The sequence below is a fragment of the Aulonocara sp. 'chitande type north' Nkhata Bay genome, linkage group LG14 (assembly GCF_057382095.1).
Source record: "Aulonocara sp. 'chitande type north' Nkhata Bay isolate Kocher_YH1m ecotype deep benthic linkage group LG14, A_spYH_male_GT1.1, whole genome shotgun sequence".
NCBI lineage: Eukaryota > Metazoa > Chordata > Actinopteri > Cichliformes > Cichlidae > Aulonocara > Aulonocara sp. 'chitande type north' Nkhata Bay.
In genome coordinates, this window is record NC_141357.1 from 21,923,228 (window position 1) to 21,941,523 (window position 18,296).

The following is an 18,296-nucleotide window of genomic DNA, read 5'->3' on the forward strand; positions in this document are numbered from 1 at the left end:
CTGTCCTTTTTATTCTTGAGAATAAAATGCAGGAGGACCTCCTAGCGTATGAATCATGCCGAGTGTGTCTACTGTATAAAATGACACGCTGAGAGGAAGTGGAGGCGCTCTCCTGAGTGCCCAAAGAGCAAGGCCAGAGAAAGGACGCTTCTCAGTGGAGATACCACAAGGCCAGACTCCGGCTTGAACCTCGGGAGGCTATGTATGGCTGCCTCTGCCTATACTGGCCTCAACTGTGAAAGGCCACTGTTCTGTTCACAGTGAAAGGCAGCGATGGGCCACCCTTAAAAGAGGGACCCCTTTGTCCGTCACTCTGTGTGTGTGTGTGTGTGTGTGTGTGTGCATGGGGGGCGGGGGGTTGGTCCACACTCTAAAGACTTCTGTATTACAGCACACCAGGCCTAGTAAAATCTGCCTCATTTCCCTCATGCAGAGCTCTGTACATGTATGGGACTGGGTGGTGTGTTATGTCTGTGTTACCACAGGATTCCCTATTCATAAGGGTGTAAGTGTCAGCAATCCAATAAGATAAAGATTCTTACCTGTTTGCTTTCTTGGGAAACCTGCAAGATAAAACAGAATAACAGTTAGCATCCTACAGAAATCTGCTGGCAGACTACTAATGTAATGTAGAGCACAAAAGCTGGGCTGCTTATTCCTGTTTGCAGAGTTAAAAAACAAAAAACAAGATGTCGTGCTGACAGTTTCTCATGAGACCCATATAGTAGTAAACATGATAATCCCGATCAAACATCGGAGTTCTTCAGCTACAGATTAAAGCGTTTTCCAGGTCAAATGTCCTCTGCCTCTCAGATCTCATCTGTGTGCATGTGCTGTAATCTAGTTCTACAGACATCATAGTTTCACTGTAATAATCATATCGTAATCATACACAGGGCCTTCGAAGTGGCATGCTCATTGCCACAGAGTGCAGCAGTGATGAAATAATTAGGGGATATAGTCAGCACCATATTGGAAAACGCAATGTTTTCCAGGATACTTGAGATCTGCCTTTTTTCTTTAGCAGACGAAGCATGAAAGAAAATTTATAGGCTAGAAAATTTAAAGAAATGCTACACTGTTAACAGCAGCTATAGGTGGTCATTCTCATGTTTAAGAGACAGCCTTAACAGAATCACCCAAGGCACACAAGAGTCGGTGGACCTTGCACTTTGTACAATTTCTAAACCAAATTTTACTCCAGTACTCAAAGATAAGATATACATGCCAAAAATGTGTTTTTAGCCTTAAAGTGATTAAAGAGAATCAAAGACAATCTATTCCAACGAAACGTGGCAAAGGGTCACAGATTTTAATATTGATTTATTTTGTTTAACCTAGCAAAGTATCTTAAAACTCTTAGTGTTGGAGTTGATTATATGAGTGTCACTGCAACACCCGTCAGCACTCCAAGTTGGGGTCCACACAGTCAGTACTACTGATTTTTCTCCAGAAAGACTGAGCCATAATTTGCCATTTTACATTTTATTATTTTTAACTGCGAAGAAGTGGAAAAGATGGAAAAGATTGGTGTCTCACTGTGGAAATAGTCACACAGCAGTGAAATCCATTTTCACACTTTGCTGTAATACCCCAAAGTCTTTATTCAGGCTTGTACATATGTGCTGTATGCTACACTAAATGCTTGTGAAAATGTAAAAAGAGAAAAACAAGGAAAAATGCACAGTATATGAATACAAATAACTACTCACTCTAAAATAATACTGTTCGGTAAAAAGGAGGTGTCATGACTTACTAGCCACATTAACTCCCTTTCTCCTTGTGACACTGTCTCATTCAGGGCCATGCAGGGGCAGCTGAATGGCCCGTTTATGAAAATGCCTCAGACTGTAATAAGTTCCAGAGCTTACAGCAGGGGGAAAAAAAACTAGTTTTAAGTAACCCATTCCCTAAGAAACCTCTGAATTGGAAGGATGGAAAAATCAGCACACAAATACACACACTGTGAAATGCTACATGCAAATGCACAAGCTCGGAGACGGCAAAAATGAGTAGGCACGTGTTTTTGGTTGATCGTATAGGAGCAAATGAAAGCATGACAGGGAAACCAAGAGGATGGATGACACATCAAGCTGTCTACAGTGACTGTAGACATGACTGCGCTGAATTATGCTTATAATAGTGCCTTTTGAAATAATGCTGTGGTTCCTCTTCATGAGGTCTTGCACTTGGTAAAACTTTTGAAGGGAACTGAAAAAAACGTTTGTTCAGAAGGGCAACATCATTTTACGTCCTAAAAAAAAAAAAAAAAGAAGACATGAGTCAGAGCCAGCACAGTCTCTAGAAGAAATAAGAGAAACACCTAGCATGAAATCACTTGCCTATAAAATACATATAAAGACTGAGAGGAAGGACAAAGGTAGTTGTGAAAAAATATGCAAGAAATAGTACAAACAAGAGAGAAGTGGTAAAAGGAAGTAGTGGCACAGCAAGTTTTAAAAGGGACAACAAAACTTCGCATGTGCTATATGCTACACAAAATGGGGGATCACTATGTAAGTTTAAGGATATCAAACCAACTAATATTCTTTAAATTATAGGCACTATTCCTAAATCGAGAAATATCCCGCTGCGCAGAATCCTGAAGCTGCCACACTTTTGGTTTAAGTTTGTGAAAACACACCACTTCAGAGCTTGACTGTTAAACATCCCTAGTTGCCTCTGGCAAGCAAATCTACAACTAACCATTTAAAGGTCTGGGTTCTGTCATTTACAAACGAATGCTTCCAAAGTTATCATAAAAATAGACACAGGCTAAATTTAAAAAATAAATAAATAAAAACTTTCCATCTAAGGACAACTTTCCGCCTGGGTGGATGTGAGCACTGTTGTCACATTGGTTTTGGCACTCAACCAGTGCAGAGGGGAAAAAAAAACTGAAAGAAAAGGAATAACAACGATGCCCGGGCATCACAGCAAAACTACAGCACAGTCCCGCTGAGAGTGAGACAGGCCTGCTATGGAAACAGTGCTTCTGAATAACTGCTGAATGTAAAGGCTGTCTGGTAATTTGCTGTGTGACATCACAAATTATAAGCGAGAAACATGACACTAAAGGAATAATGAATATACATTTTTGACCGAATCAAAGATAATACTTGTTTGATCCCTCCTAGGATGAGCCGATCATCTGATTTGTAGTAGCCAAAAAGAAGAAACATTTTTTTGCATAAACAGAGTTGTAGCATCGAGGTATGTGCAGAGATATTTATTACAGTTTTAAATGTGTTTTGTGGCATATCTACTTTTACTGTAAGAATAGTGTTTGTAAGTCTATTTGCATATAGCGGCTTACTGTGTATATATTATGAACTATGAATTATGTTTTCAACAGTAAATGTAGCTGTAAGTTTGGGAAACATTGCCTATGCAGAAAAGAAGTTTAACATGCATTAATAAAAGTTTTCCAAAACTTCTTTTTGGACAGGTACAGTTGACATGAGACAATGACAGATAGGGGCTTCATCATATTAGCCCAAACTAACAGTCAAAAGGTTGTTTAAAAAACAAACAAACAAAAAAAAACAACAACCCACAAACAAAGTATGCAATTAAAGCTGAAGGAACAAATCCAATATATACACATAACAACTGCTAATCCATCTTTGAAGTAATGGTTATTTACTTTAGTCATAACTCATTCCCCATGTGAGCTACTGTGACTGTTGTCTAAGATTAAATTGGTGACAGCCAATTTGAAGCTGCAAAGTTTCAATGTGGGCGCAAGTGTCCTCAGCTTAAAATAAGAAATTTAAAGATGGGTAAGATGAACCATATTTCTACAACACTTAGATAGCTGACGACAAGTCATCATACCCGATACATGTAACAGAATGACAAAGGCTTAAAAGTCTCATTTTGGTTTTGTCTCAAGCAAAAAGGACTGAAATACACAGTTCTATTATACCTGTAAGACAAACAGAATAGAGTGTGACAATTTTTTATAATAATTACATTTCAGTGTTTTGCCCTGCTCTACCCTGTTAGACGTCATGCCAATTGTAGATAGGAAATATCACATAAAAACATTTTAGCACCAATAAAAATAACAGTTTTTGGGGTTCCCATAACACCCCCTCCCCAATTTAAATTACAATAACACCAGTAACTAAAGACAGAGTTTAAAAGAAATACTTTTCATTCTATATACTCTTCAGAAACTAAATATTCCGTATTTCTCGGACCATAAGGCGCACCAGATTATAAGGCGCACTGTCGATGAACGGGTCTGTTTTCATACATTAGACGCACCGGATTATAAGGCGTATTAAGCAAAACAAAACAGTAAGATAAGTTAAACTTTACTCAACTCATTCTTCTTGTTTCCTTCTGAACCATTGATTCATTAATGTTGAATTCTCTCGCAGCTGCTCTATTCCTATGTTGTTGCAGTATATTAATGACTAACCTCGTATTGTGGATGGATTATCTCAGTTGTTCTCCTGACTGAAGTTTGGTCCACTTACAGCATCCTGCCATGAGATTGCATTTGTCCATAACCATCGGGAACCCTCAAGTTAACTTTTATCGAGTGGAAAAATGTTAGTGTTCATCCTCCAGCTTCACTGTGTTTGTTATGCTAACATAGCTCGCTAGCGATCGCGTAGCACATCATTATATAGCAGCTAGTCCAACTTCAGTAACCCTACAAACATCACTGCTGTTTAGTTTTCTGTTTTCATTTATGTTGGAAGTGATAGCAGAGCTGTAGGCTTTAATTTTTTCAGAAATCTCTCAGTCAGAACATGCTATATCATGTTTAAGTGGAAACTAGCGAGCTAACTTTCTGCTAACTTCTAACTCCGTTAAATGTAATAAATTCTGTTTTCATGGATGCCTAGATGTTAAACTTCATTGTTACACCCGGTAAAGCAGCAACGCTGATCATTTTATTACAGATGAAAGAATTTAGACAGTTTTTAACTCTCAGTGATGCCGCAGTGTTCGTTTGACTTTGGGACCTGAAATGGACAGAGTTTTGGACACAGATTACTCAGTGAGGGTCCTGACTACGGTAGCCATAATGTTCAGACAATCCATCAAGCGGTCCGGCTTTTCAGTTTTTGAGAAAATTAAAGGATTTTAAGCACGCCTTACAGTGCGGAAAATACGGTATATATATTTTTCTGCATGAAAAATATTAATAAGTGATTAAAGCTGTAATCTTAGGACTGTTCAGATAAAGAGTAAACTGGAAATACATTAAATAGTGTAATTGGTTCTTCTTTTATATTCAACTCATCACATCTGTAGTTAAAGGGAAACTGAAAAGTGGTATTAAGTGGAACGTGGATTTTGGTCCAAAAACAATGCTACCTTGGTTTGTCGATTTACAACAACAGCATGCATTCATAACACTAACCCAAGGGTTACTGTCCAAGAAAAGCAACTGTCATGGCCACGTGGATAGTTAAGTATCTTAATTGGCTGCACTAGGAGTGTTTCAGGCTTACAATTGGGAGTGTAGCTCAGGCTTACAATTCAGGTTTGTCTAACAATATCTGTACTAGCTGGAGTTAAACAATGAAAAGGAAAAAGAGTAGTTGTGAATGAGCAAATTCGGATAAGAGCTGGTTGCTGTGGCATAGATTCTGACTGTAGTGACTGCAAAGCCTGCAAGTCTGTTCATACTATAGGGTCTCACTTCATAGTTTGTAGTGAAAAGTAGGGCTGGGCCATATTATACCGGTCACGGTAATACCGGTATAATGTTAGGCAACGATAGGAAAATGAAATATCGCGATAGAATGGGAGTAAAACGCGCATGCGCAGTGCCTTTGTTTTCATACGCACATGGCCGATTGTTGAGTGAAACAGATGAACCAGAATTGGTTTGTAAAAATGGTGCAACTTCCGTGATGTGGAACTGGTTTGGTGTTTGTCCGTCAGATACACAACAAAGCACATTTTTTTGCAGAACATGCAAGCGGCCGTCGTTATTGTCATATTTGTCGGACTAAGATGCTCTTAAATCTGGGAGTAATCTGGGTCCTAAACTCCGTATTCTTCAGGTCAAACGAACACTGCAGCATCACTTAGAGTTAAAAACTGTCTAAATTCTTTCATCTTTAATAAAACGATCAGCATTGCTGCTTTACCAGGTGTAACTATAAAGTTTAACTTCCAGGCATCCATGAAAACAAAAGTTATTACATTTAACGGAGTTAGAAGTTAGCAGGAAGCTAGCGGAAGTTAGCTCGCTAGTTTCGCTAGTTACCTAAGCATGATATTGCATGTTCTGACTGAGAGATTTCTGAAAAAAAATCAAACGTACAGCTCTGCTATCACTTCCAACATAAATGAAGACAGGAAACTAAACAGCAGTGACGTTTGTAGGGTTACTGAAGTTGGGCTAGCTGGTATATAATGATGTGCTACGTGATCGCTAGCGACACAGCTATGTTAGCATAACATAAACAGTGAAGCTGGAGGACGAACACTAACACTTTTCCACTTATAAAAGTTAACGTGAAGGTTCTTCATGGTTAGAGACAAATGCAATCGCATGGCAGGATGCTGTAAACGGACCAAACTTCAGTCAGGAGAACAACTGAGATAATCCATCCACAATACGAGGTTAGTCATTAATATACTGCAACAACATGGGAATAGAGCAGCTGCCAGAGAATTCAACATTAATGAATCAATGGTACAGAAGTGGAGGAAGCAAGAAGAATGAGTTTAATAAAGTTTGATTTATCTGACTGCTTTGTTTCACTTAATGTGCCTTATAATCCCGTGCACCTTATGGTCCGAAAAATGCGTACTGCACACTGCAGTTTAATGTTGCAAAGCACCTCTTTTTAACTTCAGTGGATATTATACATGGTTATGCTCAGGATATGTCAGCCCATTTCTACTGGAAATGCCTTTTGGTTAAACTTTCAGCAAGGAATTTGCATTTGCACTGTTACATTTTTATAAAGCTTTAATGTACATAAAAACCAGCTTCTTGTTTAAGTGAAAATAAATGGAAGGTTGTCTTTTTGCGCTAGTAATGTTGTGGAGTTGTATTTTGTCTCGCATCAATTATATCGTCGGTTATATCGTTATCGCAAATTTTCAAATATATATCGTGATAAATATTTTTGGCCATATCGCCCTGCTCTAGTGAAAAGTATTACTGACATACACTAAAGCCCATAACTTCACAGTACATACTCTTTTGCCGATCAGCAGTGTATAATCTCCACGCCCCCTCCTCCCCTGATAATACTACGAAAACTATGCAAAGTTTTAATTCTTATCAAGTCTCCATTAATAGTTTATGTCAGGTTTCAAGGACTGTATAAAACAAGTAAAGCATTTTTCATTTTTTTAGATTTGCTAGAACAAACGAGTATAAAAGACTCTTGTGTTAATAATCACTGGTTGAGTGTTAATAATCACTGGTTGCAGTACAAAAACATACAAAGAACCGCATGATATGAACAGAAAATATGCGGTTCTGTTTAAGTATTAAACAAAACAGCTTCTGAGTCTGCTTGCAGAAGTTGCACACTGATGCAACACTCTAAACAGCCTTTTAGTAATAAAAAAAAAAAAAAAAAACCCATCTTGGACCGTGTGAATCCTGTTACAACAACTGACAACAACTTAATTCTTCTACATTGTGGTTTTGTTAGAACATTTTTAGATCACAGCTTACATGTAGATCTAAGAGAAGCTACAAAACCAACTTGCTAAAACCAGCTTTTCCCCCCCTATGAAATCTCACAGACAACACTCACACTTCATTCAATACTTCAGATCCAGTTATATAAAGTCTAAGTGAGGAACCTCTTCCTGGACGGGGCCATTAACTGTGCAGTGAGCGAGAAAGGGAGAAAGAAGGCAGAGTCAGAACAGGGTGGGATAGGAGGGAGGGGCAGCACTGGAGCGGGCCTGGGCTTGAATGCTCCATTGAGGTTTGGTGTTTTGATGGAAAACTGTGGCAGAGCTGGGCCAACTGCAGCAACAGTGGCAGCAAGAGAGGCCGGGACCAGACCAGCCCGTGGAGAGAGGAAAAAGAAGAGAAAGAGGGAGGACAAACAGCTCTAAGGGAGCTCTGATGCACAGCCATTTCTGTGCACAGGTCTCCCACACTAAAGAGGAAGGGAAACAGTACATAAGGAACTAGGCAAAGTAATGCAAGATTCAGAGGAAATACTTCGGATTACTCTCGGTTCCTCTTAGAATTAATCTAAGCAGACCTAGGGAGATTATTAAAGTTTATCTCAGATGTGCATTATAATGTGTTTTGTGTGCCAACAGAGAAAAATAAAACATTTTAAACTCAGGGTAAGATCTGGCAGGATGCATCAAGTTAGGAAACATAGTTGGCTTCATAAACCAAGCATTACCTTTACTATCTCTGGTCATACAAAGCTGCTGTTGTAACTTCCATTAAAGGAAGTTGCAGTAATGCAAGTCCCCTACCAGAAGCAAAGCAATACAGTTCACAGCACAGCCAGGTGTTGTTGGGGCTAAAAGGGGTGGTGCCTGTCTGTTACTAGTGTAGGATTGGACACTTTGGGAGTTGCCTGCAGAGATCAGACTGAGGTGTGTCAATTCCAGGAGTTGAAGTGTACACCATCACACAGCTACACACCCTGAGATGGTAGATTTCTTTGGAAAATTTGGCAGAGCTGGACTGCAGGTCTGTGGTGATGGCACCATGTCCTCAGCTGAATATCAGTACTACATTATGCCACTGGCCAGCCAAGTACTTTATGAAACTGGCAAAATCTGCTTTTTTCCCCACCTCACCTCCTTAGAAGTAAGATTTCATCTCCACTGTGTAATAATACAGTCACGTGAACAGTCTGATTCATGCCTGCAGCTGGCCAATAAGAGAGAACACAAAGACACTGCTTGTTATCTAATCTATATACCTGAGTCACACAATTTGGGTGCACACATACACACACACCAAACAAAAAAAAAAAAAACAGTCTGCTTGACGTCATTCCCTATGCTTCCCTGCCAATGACAAAGAGGTTCTCTACACACACACCATCATTTTCTCTTTTTAAACCACTGTCTGCACTTCACCCTAACCTCATGTCAAATGCAATGATGTCACTTTCAATATGTGACCTAAGCAGTGTTACCATGTGGTGCTTTGTACACTGAAATATGGATTTACAGAAAAAAGGATTAAGTAAGTGTATGAGACAGAGAGAGTGAGGGAGACAGGAAGGGAGGTGTGGTGTGTACTGGAGAGACAAGACCAATAGCTTTGGAGCTCAAGCTACAGCCTCAGGGGGAAAACTGTGCCCTTTCTGCCCCAATAAACCTCATCAGGATTCCTGACATGAAGGCCGGGGGGATAGACATTTCTTCACGCTATGCTGTCTGCTGTCCTCGAGCACTGGGAAAGGAAGGAAGGTGGCTGAATATGCTACTCTGCCAAAACACTTGAAGTTATGAGGCCTAATACAACAAATGGCAAACTTTTCCAATCAATGAGCAACTTCTCTGAACTCACAAGACTTTTAATGTGCGGATGACACATTATTTTTCCCCCCGCTAATCATCTTTTCAGGTTGAAGATCATAAAATATTCATTCAAGGACATTATGCTCATTAAAGCAATTTAGCCCAAGAAAAGCAAGATAATTTCAAAAATAATTTGTCACTAAGGGAAACAGTCTATCCTAGGGATATTCACTGGCCTACAAGAATATATAAACAGAAGACTGAAGAAAAGGTATCACCACGTATTCCCTGTCCTGCCTTTCCTTTTTTGTTTTGGCTATCTGCTATCAAAGAAATGTTATCCAATTAAAAAACTGTGGGTAGGTAATTCAACTTGTGTTTTTACAATGGTTCTTGTAGCCAGCCCCCTTCCCAAAAAGAAAGAAAAGAAAGCAGGCGTGTGTCAGTCTGAGTCATCTCTGAATCAGCTGAAACAGGCAGTGTAAGATTAATCACAGTGCAGTGGCATGTTGCTGGCTCTCTCTACAATACAGCCTTTCATAGCAAACACAGAAAACATTCAATTAGAGCATCTCCATCCTGAGGACTCTCAGCATGGCAAGTAAAATGCATCCAATGAGCTACAGCCGGGATGCTGCTCTTTAATGTCAACTATCCATTTCCGGTTATTTTAGACAAAGACTGGATCCAAAAAGTACTAGAAATTAAGTTATAATTTCTTTATCAACTTGACATTCTGAGAAATAAATACTGTAAAAGCAATTTATCTTCAAATCTATTGGAGCGCTGAGCATAATAGTATGGCTTCTTCACTGCCACAGATAGCTTGAAGGCAGCAGCCTAGTTTAAGCCCACAAAGCCCTTACATGGACATGTGAGAACTTGACACTTGGGTAAGACAGCTCTGTTTCCTCGTCCCCCTTTTCTTTACTGTTGTGATCCTGTCTTTCATGAAGTGAAAGTAATGTTTGAGCCCTGAAGCTCTTCTGCTTAACAGCACAGGAGGTGCAGGACAGTAGAGGGTGTCCACATGCATCAACATCACATAGTTGGGTGACAGACCCCCAACTCTCTCAATGCTCAAGAGCCCCAGCTAATATCCAGGCTCCACCCACCCTCCAACATCACCACCCCTGGGCCACTGCTTCTTTCATTCCCCTCTGTCTTCTTCATGCCATTTCCTAGATACATTTCTTTCCTTTTATTAGCTTGAGATAAGAAGAATTCTTAATAATCTTAAAAAAGTAATGAAAAAGACCCAGACAATTTCACTGGCTTGCAGTTTTCACCTTACCACTTTTTATTTGTACTTTGGTGTAATAGTAAAATATTCTCTGTTCTAACATGGACCACAATAAAACGTAGTAATGACAGGAGACAGAGGTTGATTAAAGCAAAAGTAAAAAGACATGCATGTTATTATGGCTGAAAAAGAGTGAAACAGAGCTGGATGAGAATGAACAGAGCTGGTGTGTGCCTGCGAAAGTGACACCCAGGTGTGAGCAGTAGTCCTAAGATCCGTATTTACATTATATAAATAACCAAAACAAAGAATACGGTCAGTTGTTTGGTGAAGACTTTAGGTGGTTTATATGGTACATTGTGTGCGCTGCTATCATTCTGGAGAAAAATTCAGTAATCTTTTGGTTTTGCTGCACGACTGCTAGATATCCCAGGTCGGGACAAAGTGGAAAAAAAAACAAAAAACAAAACATGTAGCATGTAATTGAACCTAAAAACAATTTCAATGCTAACTCTAACGTGCACCCAAACAAAACAATCCGGATAAATGGCTTGCTTTGTTGCATTATTTTTTTTTTACTAAGAAGCTCTTTTTCTTGTGTTCCAAACAAAGCACACCCCATTTCTTAGCAACAGCTGTGCTTTGAGCTTTTAGGGAGGGTTAGGGTTAAAAAAATAAAAAGCAGCACAAAGTCACTTGCTGTTTAATGTAGCTCCAGTCATGAGGACGAAAAGAGAATCCTGTCCCATCCAGACAAACTAATACTCACGTTTTCACAGGTGAACCCCATGGAATCATTTGCCTCCAGATTGCTGTTTCTTCGCTTTCACAATCACTGCAAAGGCTGGCTGTGGGCTTCTATGTTAAATGCCCTACTACCGCCATGCTAGTTGCTGTTGCCTTGCCTGGGGCCTTTCTTTGCCCCTGTCAGCACCCACAGAGGTTGTAGGAAGCCTTGAGAGGTGAGTTTTATGATCTGGTCCAACTTGTCAACATTGTGTCCTCCAATAGCCCTTGTTAAAATGTATTTCATTTTGTTTTTCATTTTCTATATACATTTTCTAAAACAACAAATGTATGACTTTTTAGGTAATGAAAATTTTTGTTAAATAATCAAGCTTACAAGACTGACCTAGAGCTGGGCGATATGAGATTTTTTCATATCACGATATGTTTTTTTCATTTCAGGTGATAACGATATCTATCACGATATAAGCCAAATAACTATATTTGTAAGATTTAAATGTGCCGTTGCTCACAAGTAAAATGTGAAATAATCAGCAGCTTGTTTTTAAATATTTATTTCCCATAATAAGTTCAACAGGGTAGATGTACTTAAGGAACATGAGACTTTTTCAGATAAATAAAGGCAAATATTGCAAACTACACAAAAGGCAGCCGCTAAAGCGTTTAAGTTTCAAAATAGAACAAATGAAACAGACTAAATTGTCAATTCCACTTAGAAACAAAATATTAATTCTAAAAATAAATCTTAGTTTGTTTTACAGAAGAACAGACAAAACTGACTAACTTTTGTCAATATCAAATAAACTGAGAACTAAAAGGAAATTCTCAATCTCTCCTTGTTGTATAGCTGAGCTTTTCAAACAGTTTTAACAGTTACTTTAGTCTGACAAAAGCCAAATGACGAATTAGCGCTTCCAGTCAGAGACTGAGGCTACGTCCACACGTACACGGGTATTTTTGAAAACTGAGATTTTCCGTTTTCGTTTTAAAAAATAATCCCGTCCACACATAAAGGCAGAAATGAAGGAAAACGCTGCTATGAACATGCCAAAGCAGCAGGTGGCGCTAGATTCCTAACCGTGCAGAAATGTTGGCCAATCAGAAGTCTAGAAGCCTCGGTGGGAAAAAGTAAACAAAGCTGGGGCATAGAAGCAGAACCGAGTCGTCTGTGTGGAGGGACAGTAACTGTGTATATGTAAGCATTTAAACACTGCAGAGAGTACAATTAACAGTATTGTAGAAATTCATTTCACCGAAACAATAACGTGGCGCACAGTGTGACGCATGCACCAGTTTATTGTATTTCCAGACTTGCTTTCGGCACAATTTACAGTGAACGCTACTCTGTTTTTTGTCAGACTTGAAATAGCCGAAATACCTTCAAACTACGGAGCTTCTATGGCTCTTCCGTTCGACAATCTCTCCGGCGTTGGAACCATCATCTGTTTTCTCTTCGGTCACGCTCGGTTGATTTTTCTAGTCGGCGCACTCATTTCCTCCATTACGCGCTGGCTGCTTCCCAAACAAACACACGTGCGGCTTGGCACTTGTGCTGTACGTAACAAGTCACGCAACGTGACGCTGCGGCTGTGATTGGTTCGGCTCTGCGCTACTGAATTTGGATTGGCTGACCTTTTTTTTTTTTTTTTTTTTTTTAAGAGAACAAGAGCGGCGAGGTCTATCGCGATAGCTTAATTTCTCTATCGAGTAAAAGTTATATCGCGATACATATCGTTATCGTTCTATCGCCCAGCTCTAGACTGACCAGAGCAATAATTGGTATTGTCGGTTTTGCAATATTTGAGCTCCCTTAAGCAGGAAGCCATGCCTGTTAATCAGCACTGGACATTTAAATCCATTACAGAGAAGATGGGGTAAATGCACCAGATCTCACATAGGACAAAATACAGGACAGCTGCAGAAGTGATTATGTAAAGCAGCATGCCAGTGTGGTGCAGATGCTGAAGACACAGCTACAATTGCAAGGCTATATTAATGTTCTTTTCCTATCCATTCAAAAAAAAAAAAAAAAAAAAAAAAAAAGCTCATCAAGACTCACTAGACTAGAAATAAATATTCAACCTAGTTTTTAAATGTGATCAAAAGCTATCTAAAAACAAGTGTTTGCAGCACTTCAGCTCATCATTGAATTGATTCTCGTTTTCTCCTGTGGATGTGTTAGCCATTCAGCCAATTCATGTAAAAAACAGAAACGAAACAAAAAAATACAGCAAATAATAATAAAACAAACAAACAAACAAAAAAAAAAAAAAAAAACAGCTTTTAGTGTAATATACAGCGCAACCATGAACTACAACTTCCAAATCTTCCACTGAAATGAATCATCACCTCCATAAAACAATCAAAACCAATTCTTGATGCAATGCTCTATTAATATAAAATTTATTGCACTGCTGTGTTTGATGAGCTCTACTTTCTAACTCTGCTTGAGATCTCTTTGCTCAACATCATGGGACACAAGAAATCAAATCTGATGGGGGGGGGGGGGGGGGGGGGGCGAGGGGGGACCACTGGGACATGTAGCTACTGCTTATGAATGTAAAACAAAAAAAGTCTGATGCACAATGGAAAATCAGTCCTGGAAAATAATAAGCAACTTGCATTAAAACTGGACAAAAGCACTCATTTGCAGTATAGATAAAGTATAGCAATATAACCTGAAAGGTTGCTCATCAAGCAAAAAACTACTGCCCCCAAAAAAGACAGACTACAATGTGTGACTCCACACAAAGAACATACTTTCAACTGGTTTGATGAAACAAAAACTTTACTGTCTGACCATAATGACCATCATTATATTTAAAGCACTAAAGATGACGCTTGCAACGCCATCCCAACCACAAAGCATGGTGGCGATATATTGCTGCAAGAGGGGCTGGTGTACTTCTTAAAGTAACACAGCACAATCCAACCAGCATAGCAAAGCAACAAACAGAAAAGCCTAAAAGAGATAACTACTGCCAATGAGAAGAAAGCATGAGACACACTGGAGAGTTTACTACCCCGTCCAGAGCATGAAGAGAACATAATGCCAGCAGACAAGCCTCACTCACTTGCAACGAAAGATACGTGTCAAACTTGTGTCAATTGTATGCTCTCTAACACACACATTCATTTCAAACAGTGAAAAAGTGCGTGCATGGATGTGTACATTTGTACACATGAAACTACAGCACGGGAAATAAATATGTAATAATAATAATACTCATTTACTACATTCTTTGAAAGGAATCTAACCCTCAGATCATCATCTATTACTACAACCTAGGTGACCTCAAGAGAAAATGTTTACCAAGATTACATATCAGGAAAAACTGTTTAAATTTATTTGGCTTGACCGCCCTTACCTAGATGTTACAGGCTATACTAGCTTTTAATCCTGCAAGCTCAAACTACAGCCTGCAACCTGCTTCATTTCAAATGTTGATTGTCACTTGAACTGAAGTTTTTTTCCACCACAAAAGAACATTTCTAAGAGGCTGGACTTTGTCTTTTCATTTGCAGGTTACATGTTAGGGTGAAATGCACATTTCCTCTGTTGCCAAGTTGGAAGCTTATGATCAGAGCTTTAAGTGACTGCTGGAAATTCATTTTAATGCACGGTTTAGAGCAGCTGACGCAGCTTCCTCAGTATCAGCGCTGACTAGATGGAGCAGAGGCATGGTGCATTATCGGGGAGGGATGCCAAATACTGGAGACGCATACAAGCAGACTGGGCTGTCAGAACTGCTCATGAAAACATTTATCATAAGGAAACAAACTTCACTGCAGTGACGCAAATTATCAACTCCAGTGTCCTGTTATTAAAAATAGTGGTGATATAATTACTCAACTAGCCCACAGAAATATATCAATGTTGACATATAGTTAACCGTTCCCCCTTTAAAGACTTTAGCACGGCAAACTACCAGACATTCACTGATCATGACATCTCACATCTCTCGTTTTCAGCTGATGGCTATGTCACAATGTGAAAACTTTGGCCTTTATTAGGTTGTGACTGATACTGGCTTCACAACTGAGAGCATATTTATGTAAGAATCAATGATATTGAATGATTATTGACAGGCTTGTCAGCTGAAAACTGATTACAGACATAGGTTAAAACTTTTGCTGTGAAATCACACTCCAATCAGCCTCCCTGAAAGTACCTGAAATACCTGGGTGATAAACACTGACTATTTTTTACTACTAGTAATGACACTGGATAGGGCTGCTCAATTAATCGAATTTTAATCACGATTACGATCTGGGCTTTCAACGATCATTAAAAATGACTGAGCCGATTATTAGCCCCTCCCTAATTTATCCGCGACACCTTAAAGGCTGGTCCGTGAAAATATTGTCGGGCATAAACCGGTCCGTGGCGCAAAAAAGGTTGGAGACCGCTGATTAAGAGGACCCGAGGGAAGCTCGGAAAGCTAAGCAGAAGTTATTTGGAGAGTGACTGCCGTTGGTTGAAAAGAGAGTTTAAAAAAAAAAAAAACTTCAGTGGTGTTGCACACTATTTTATATTATTTTTTTAAAGTCATTGTTAACCCTTTAAAGCCGGTCAGAGCAGCACGCTCCGTTTTGCGTAACTATTTTTAAATCCCTGTAGAACCTGAACCGTGTAAGCTAGCGCAATAATTTGTTTTGCATATGAAACCGGAGGAGTTGTACTTACATCTGATGCCATCAGCTTGTCCTCGGTCACGGTTTCGTTCCACATATAGCTTTGCAAAAATTGCATAAAAAGTGCTTGCAGGAACAAAAACATAATATTCCAGAAACACGCTTTGCCGTTCCTATCAGCTGTTCGTAACACTTCCCACAGTGAAATGATGCACCTGCTGTTTTCTTTGCAAATTTGCATCATAGGATTGTTTTTTGTTTTTCCTGCAGTATATAAAAATTGCTGTATCTCCAAAATAAAACTATGAAGACACTCAAAATAAATTTCCTGTGGTGGGAAACTATTTTTTGCAACTTTATTGTATTTAAAGTTTTGAGGGATAAGCCTCTTAAATTTCTCCAAGTAGAAATATATGTAAACAAAACAAAAGCGATTTTCAATTTTTTTTGTAGTTTATTGCACTTTTTTGCAATTTATGTAATTACTATGCACTTAATGCATACATATTATTAAAATATGGGCTATAACAGTTGTATTGATGTATAGCAACTTGAAATGCTCCCACAAATGGCACTACAGCATGTAAAAAAAATAATATAAGCTCTGGTGGACTTGGTTCTATAGTAGGTCTTAAAGGGTTAAATAAATATCGTCAAATAATCGTGATCTCAATTTCAGTGAAAATAATCGTGATTATCATTTTTGCCATAATCGAGCAGCCCTAACACTGGAGGGGGTGTATTACGAAGCTTAACTCTTCAAGTCAAAGGTTTGTGTCATAAAAGTAGCTTCCTATTTACCTGGCTAAATTACTGTGGTAACTCATGGTGAAAAAGTCTGCTTATGACCAGGCCATCTTCTGAGTTTTGGTTTAAAGTCAAAGTGCCAGGGTTCCACTGATTGTTTCATTTACAGCATGTCTTAAGCACAATATAGATTATCTGCTAATAGGATTGTTATGCGCTGTTAAATTTCTGAATAAAGTGCAAACTGTGTGTCATATTGTCACTGAATATGCCCATGCATTAATTTGGTGATGGAGAAAATGTCTAAATATTGTTTTACTTGATTCTGATCTGCTGCCAAGTCTGATGATGAAATAAATAACTTGAATTAAACTGTTTTACTGTGCACTAAAAACCACCAAATTAACAGTTTTCTACTGTATTAATCTCGTTGCATTTTAGTATTATCTTTTTAATGTTCTGTTCTTTTTAGTTTTAATCACCATTTTATCATCATCAAATGATAACATCTCTGACTGAAGTAAGTGTCACTCATAGGGGTCATTTTGTGTAGAAAAAGGGTCTAATGCCTTACGAATCACTGCTTTTCCGAGCACAGAGCATGAAGTAAAAAGCTCTGCTTAAGAGATAAAGTTGAGAACCACTGTTGTGATACCTGTTATCTCCAGCTGGGGTTTTAGGTTTTGTCCAGCCAGCTAATGCAAAGAAAGCCTGGTTGTGTTGAACTTCATTTGCAGTATACCCCTCAGTACCACTTCCCGAGAGGGCCTCAGGGGTGTGGGAAAATCGTGGAGATCAGCAGAACACTATGACAAAGAGTGAACTGCACACTAAACTGACCCACCGGCTGGCAGCCCAACCCCAATAGATACTGAATGCATCCTCCCACCAATGCCAACAGAGCAAAAAAACAAACTGCACAACACCACACATGGCTGGAGCGAAGGCAAAAGCAGGGAAATACAGACACACATAAGGCAAGAGTGAGCAAGCAACAAACCAAAAACCTAATTGATCAGTGCAGTCACTACCAGCAACTGTTGTGGAAAACAATGTAAACAGACCATACATACAGAACAATAATTCCAAGTACAGGCCAGCAGCTGGTGCCAGCCACTGCTGCCATCAGTGCAGTGGGGGAGGGGGGTGTCATATTTATTTAAAAAAAAAAAAAAAAAAAAAACTAGGGCTGGGCTTTCGCCTCCCTCTAGCTCTAGCCATGAGGGTATTTCATATCCCAACCTGGTGTAATAAGCTCCCCTTCTATTCTGACTCCTTCCTTCTCTCCTTGCAGGTATGTGACATTCAGGTGGGAAGGTTTGATGCAATACAACAGCTCCACTTTTTGTTTTACTGCCAGAGAACATCATTTCAGAACAAAAACCTCTTTATTGTCCAGGCACGAAAACCACTGTCATGATGCAATGCAGAAATCAGTGATGGACACACGTGTCCATACATTGGGGTAGTTTTGGACACATCC

General features: G+C 39.2%; 1 protein-coding gene across 5 annotated transcripts in view; it reads right to left on the reverse strand.

The window, feature by feature from the left end:
• arhgef12a (Rho guanine nucleotide exchange factor (GEF) 12a) overlaps positions 1-18,296 on the reverse strand; it is a 44,958-nt gene that overhangs the window by 24,758 nt on the left and 1,904 nt on the right. For all 5 annotated transcript variants that reach the window (XM_086261535.1, XM_086261534.1, XM_086261533.1 and 2 more), the window contains one exon: positions 543-563. In XM_086261535.1, the coding sequence (XP_086117661.1) occupies positions 543-563 (21 nt within the window). The remainder of the gene's footprint in view (positions 1-542; positions 564-18,296) is intronic.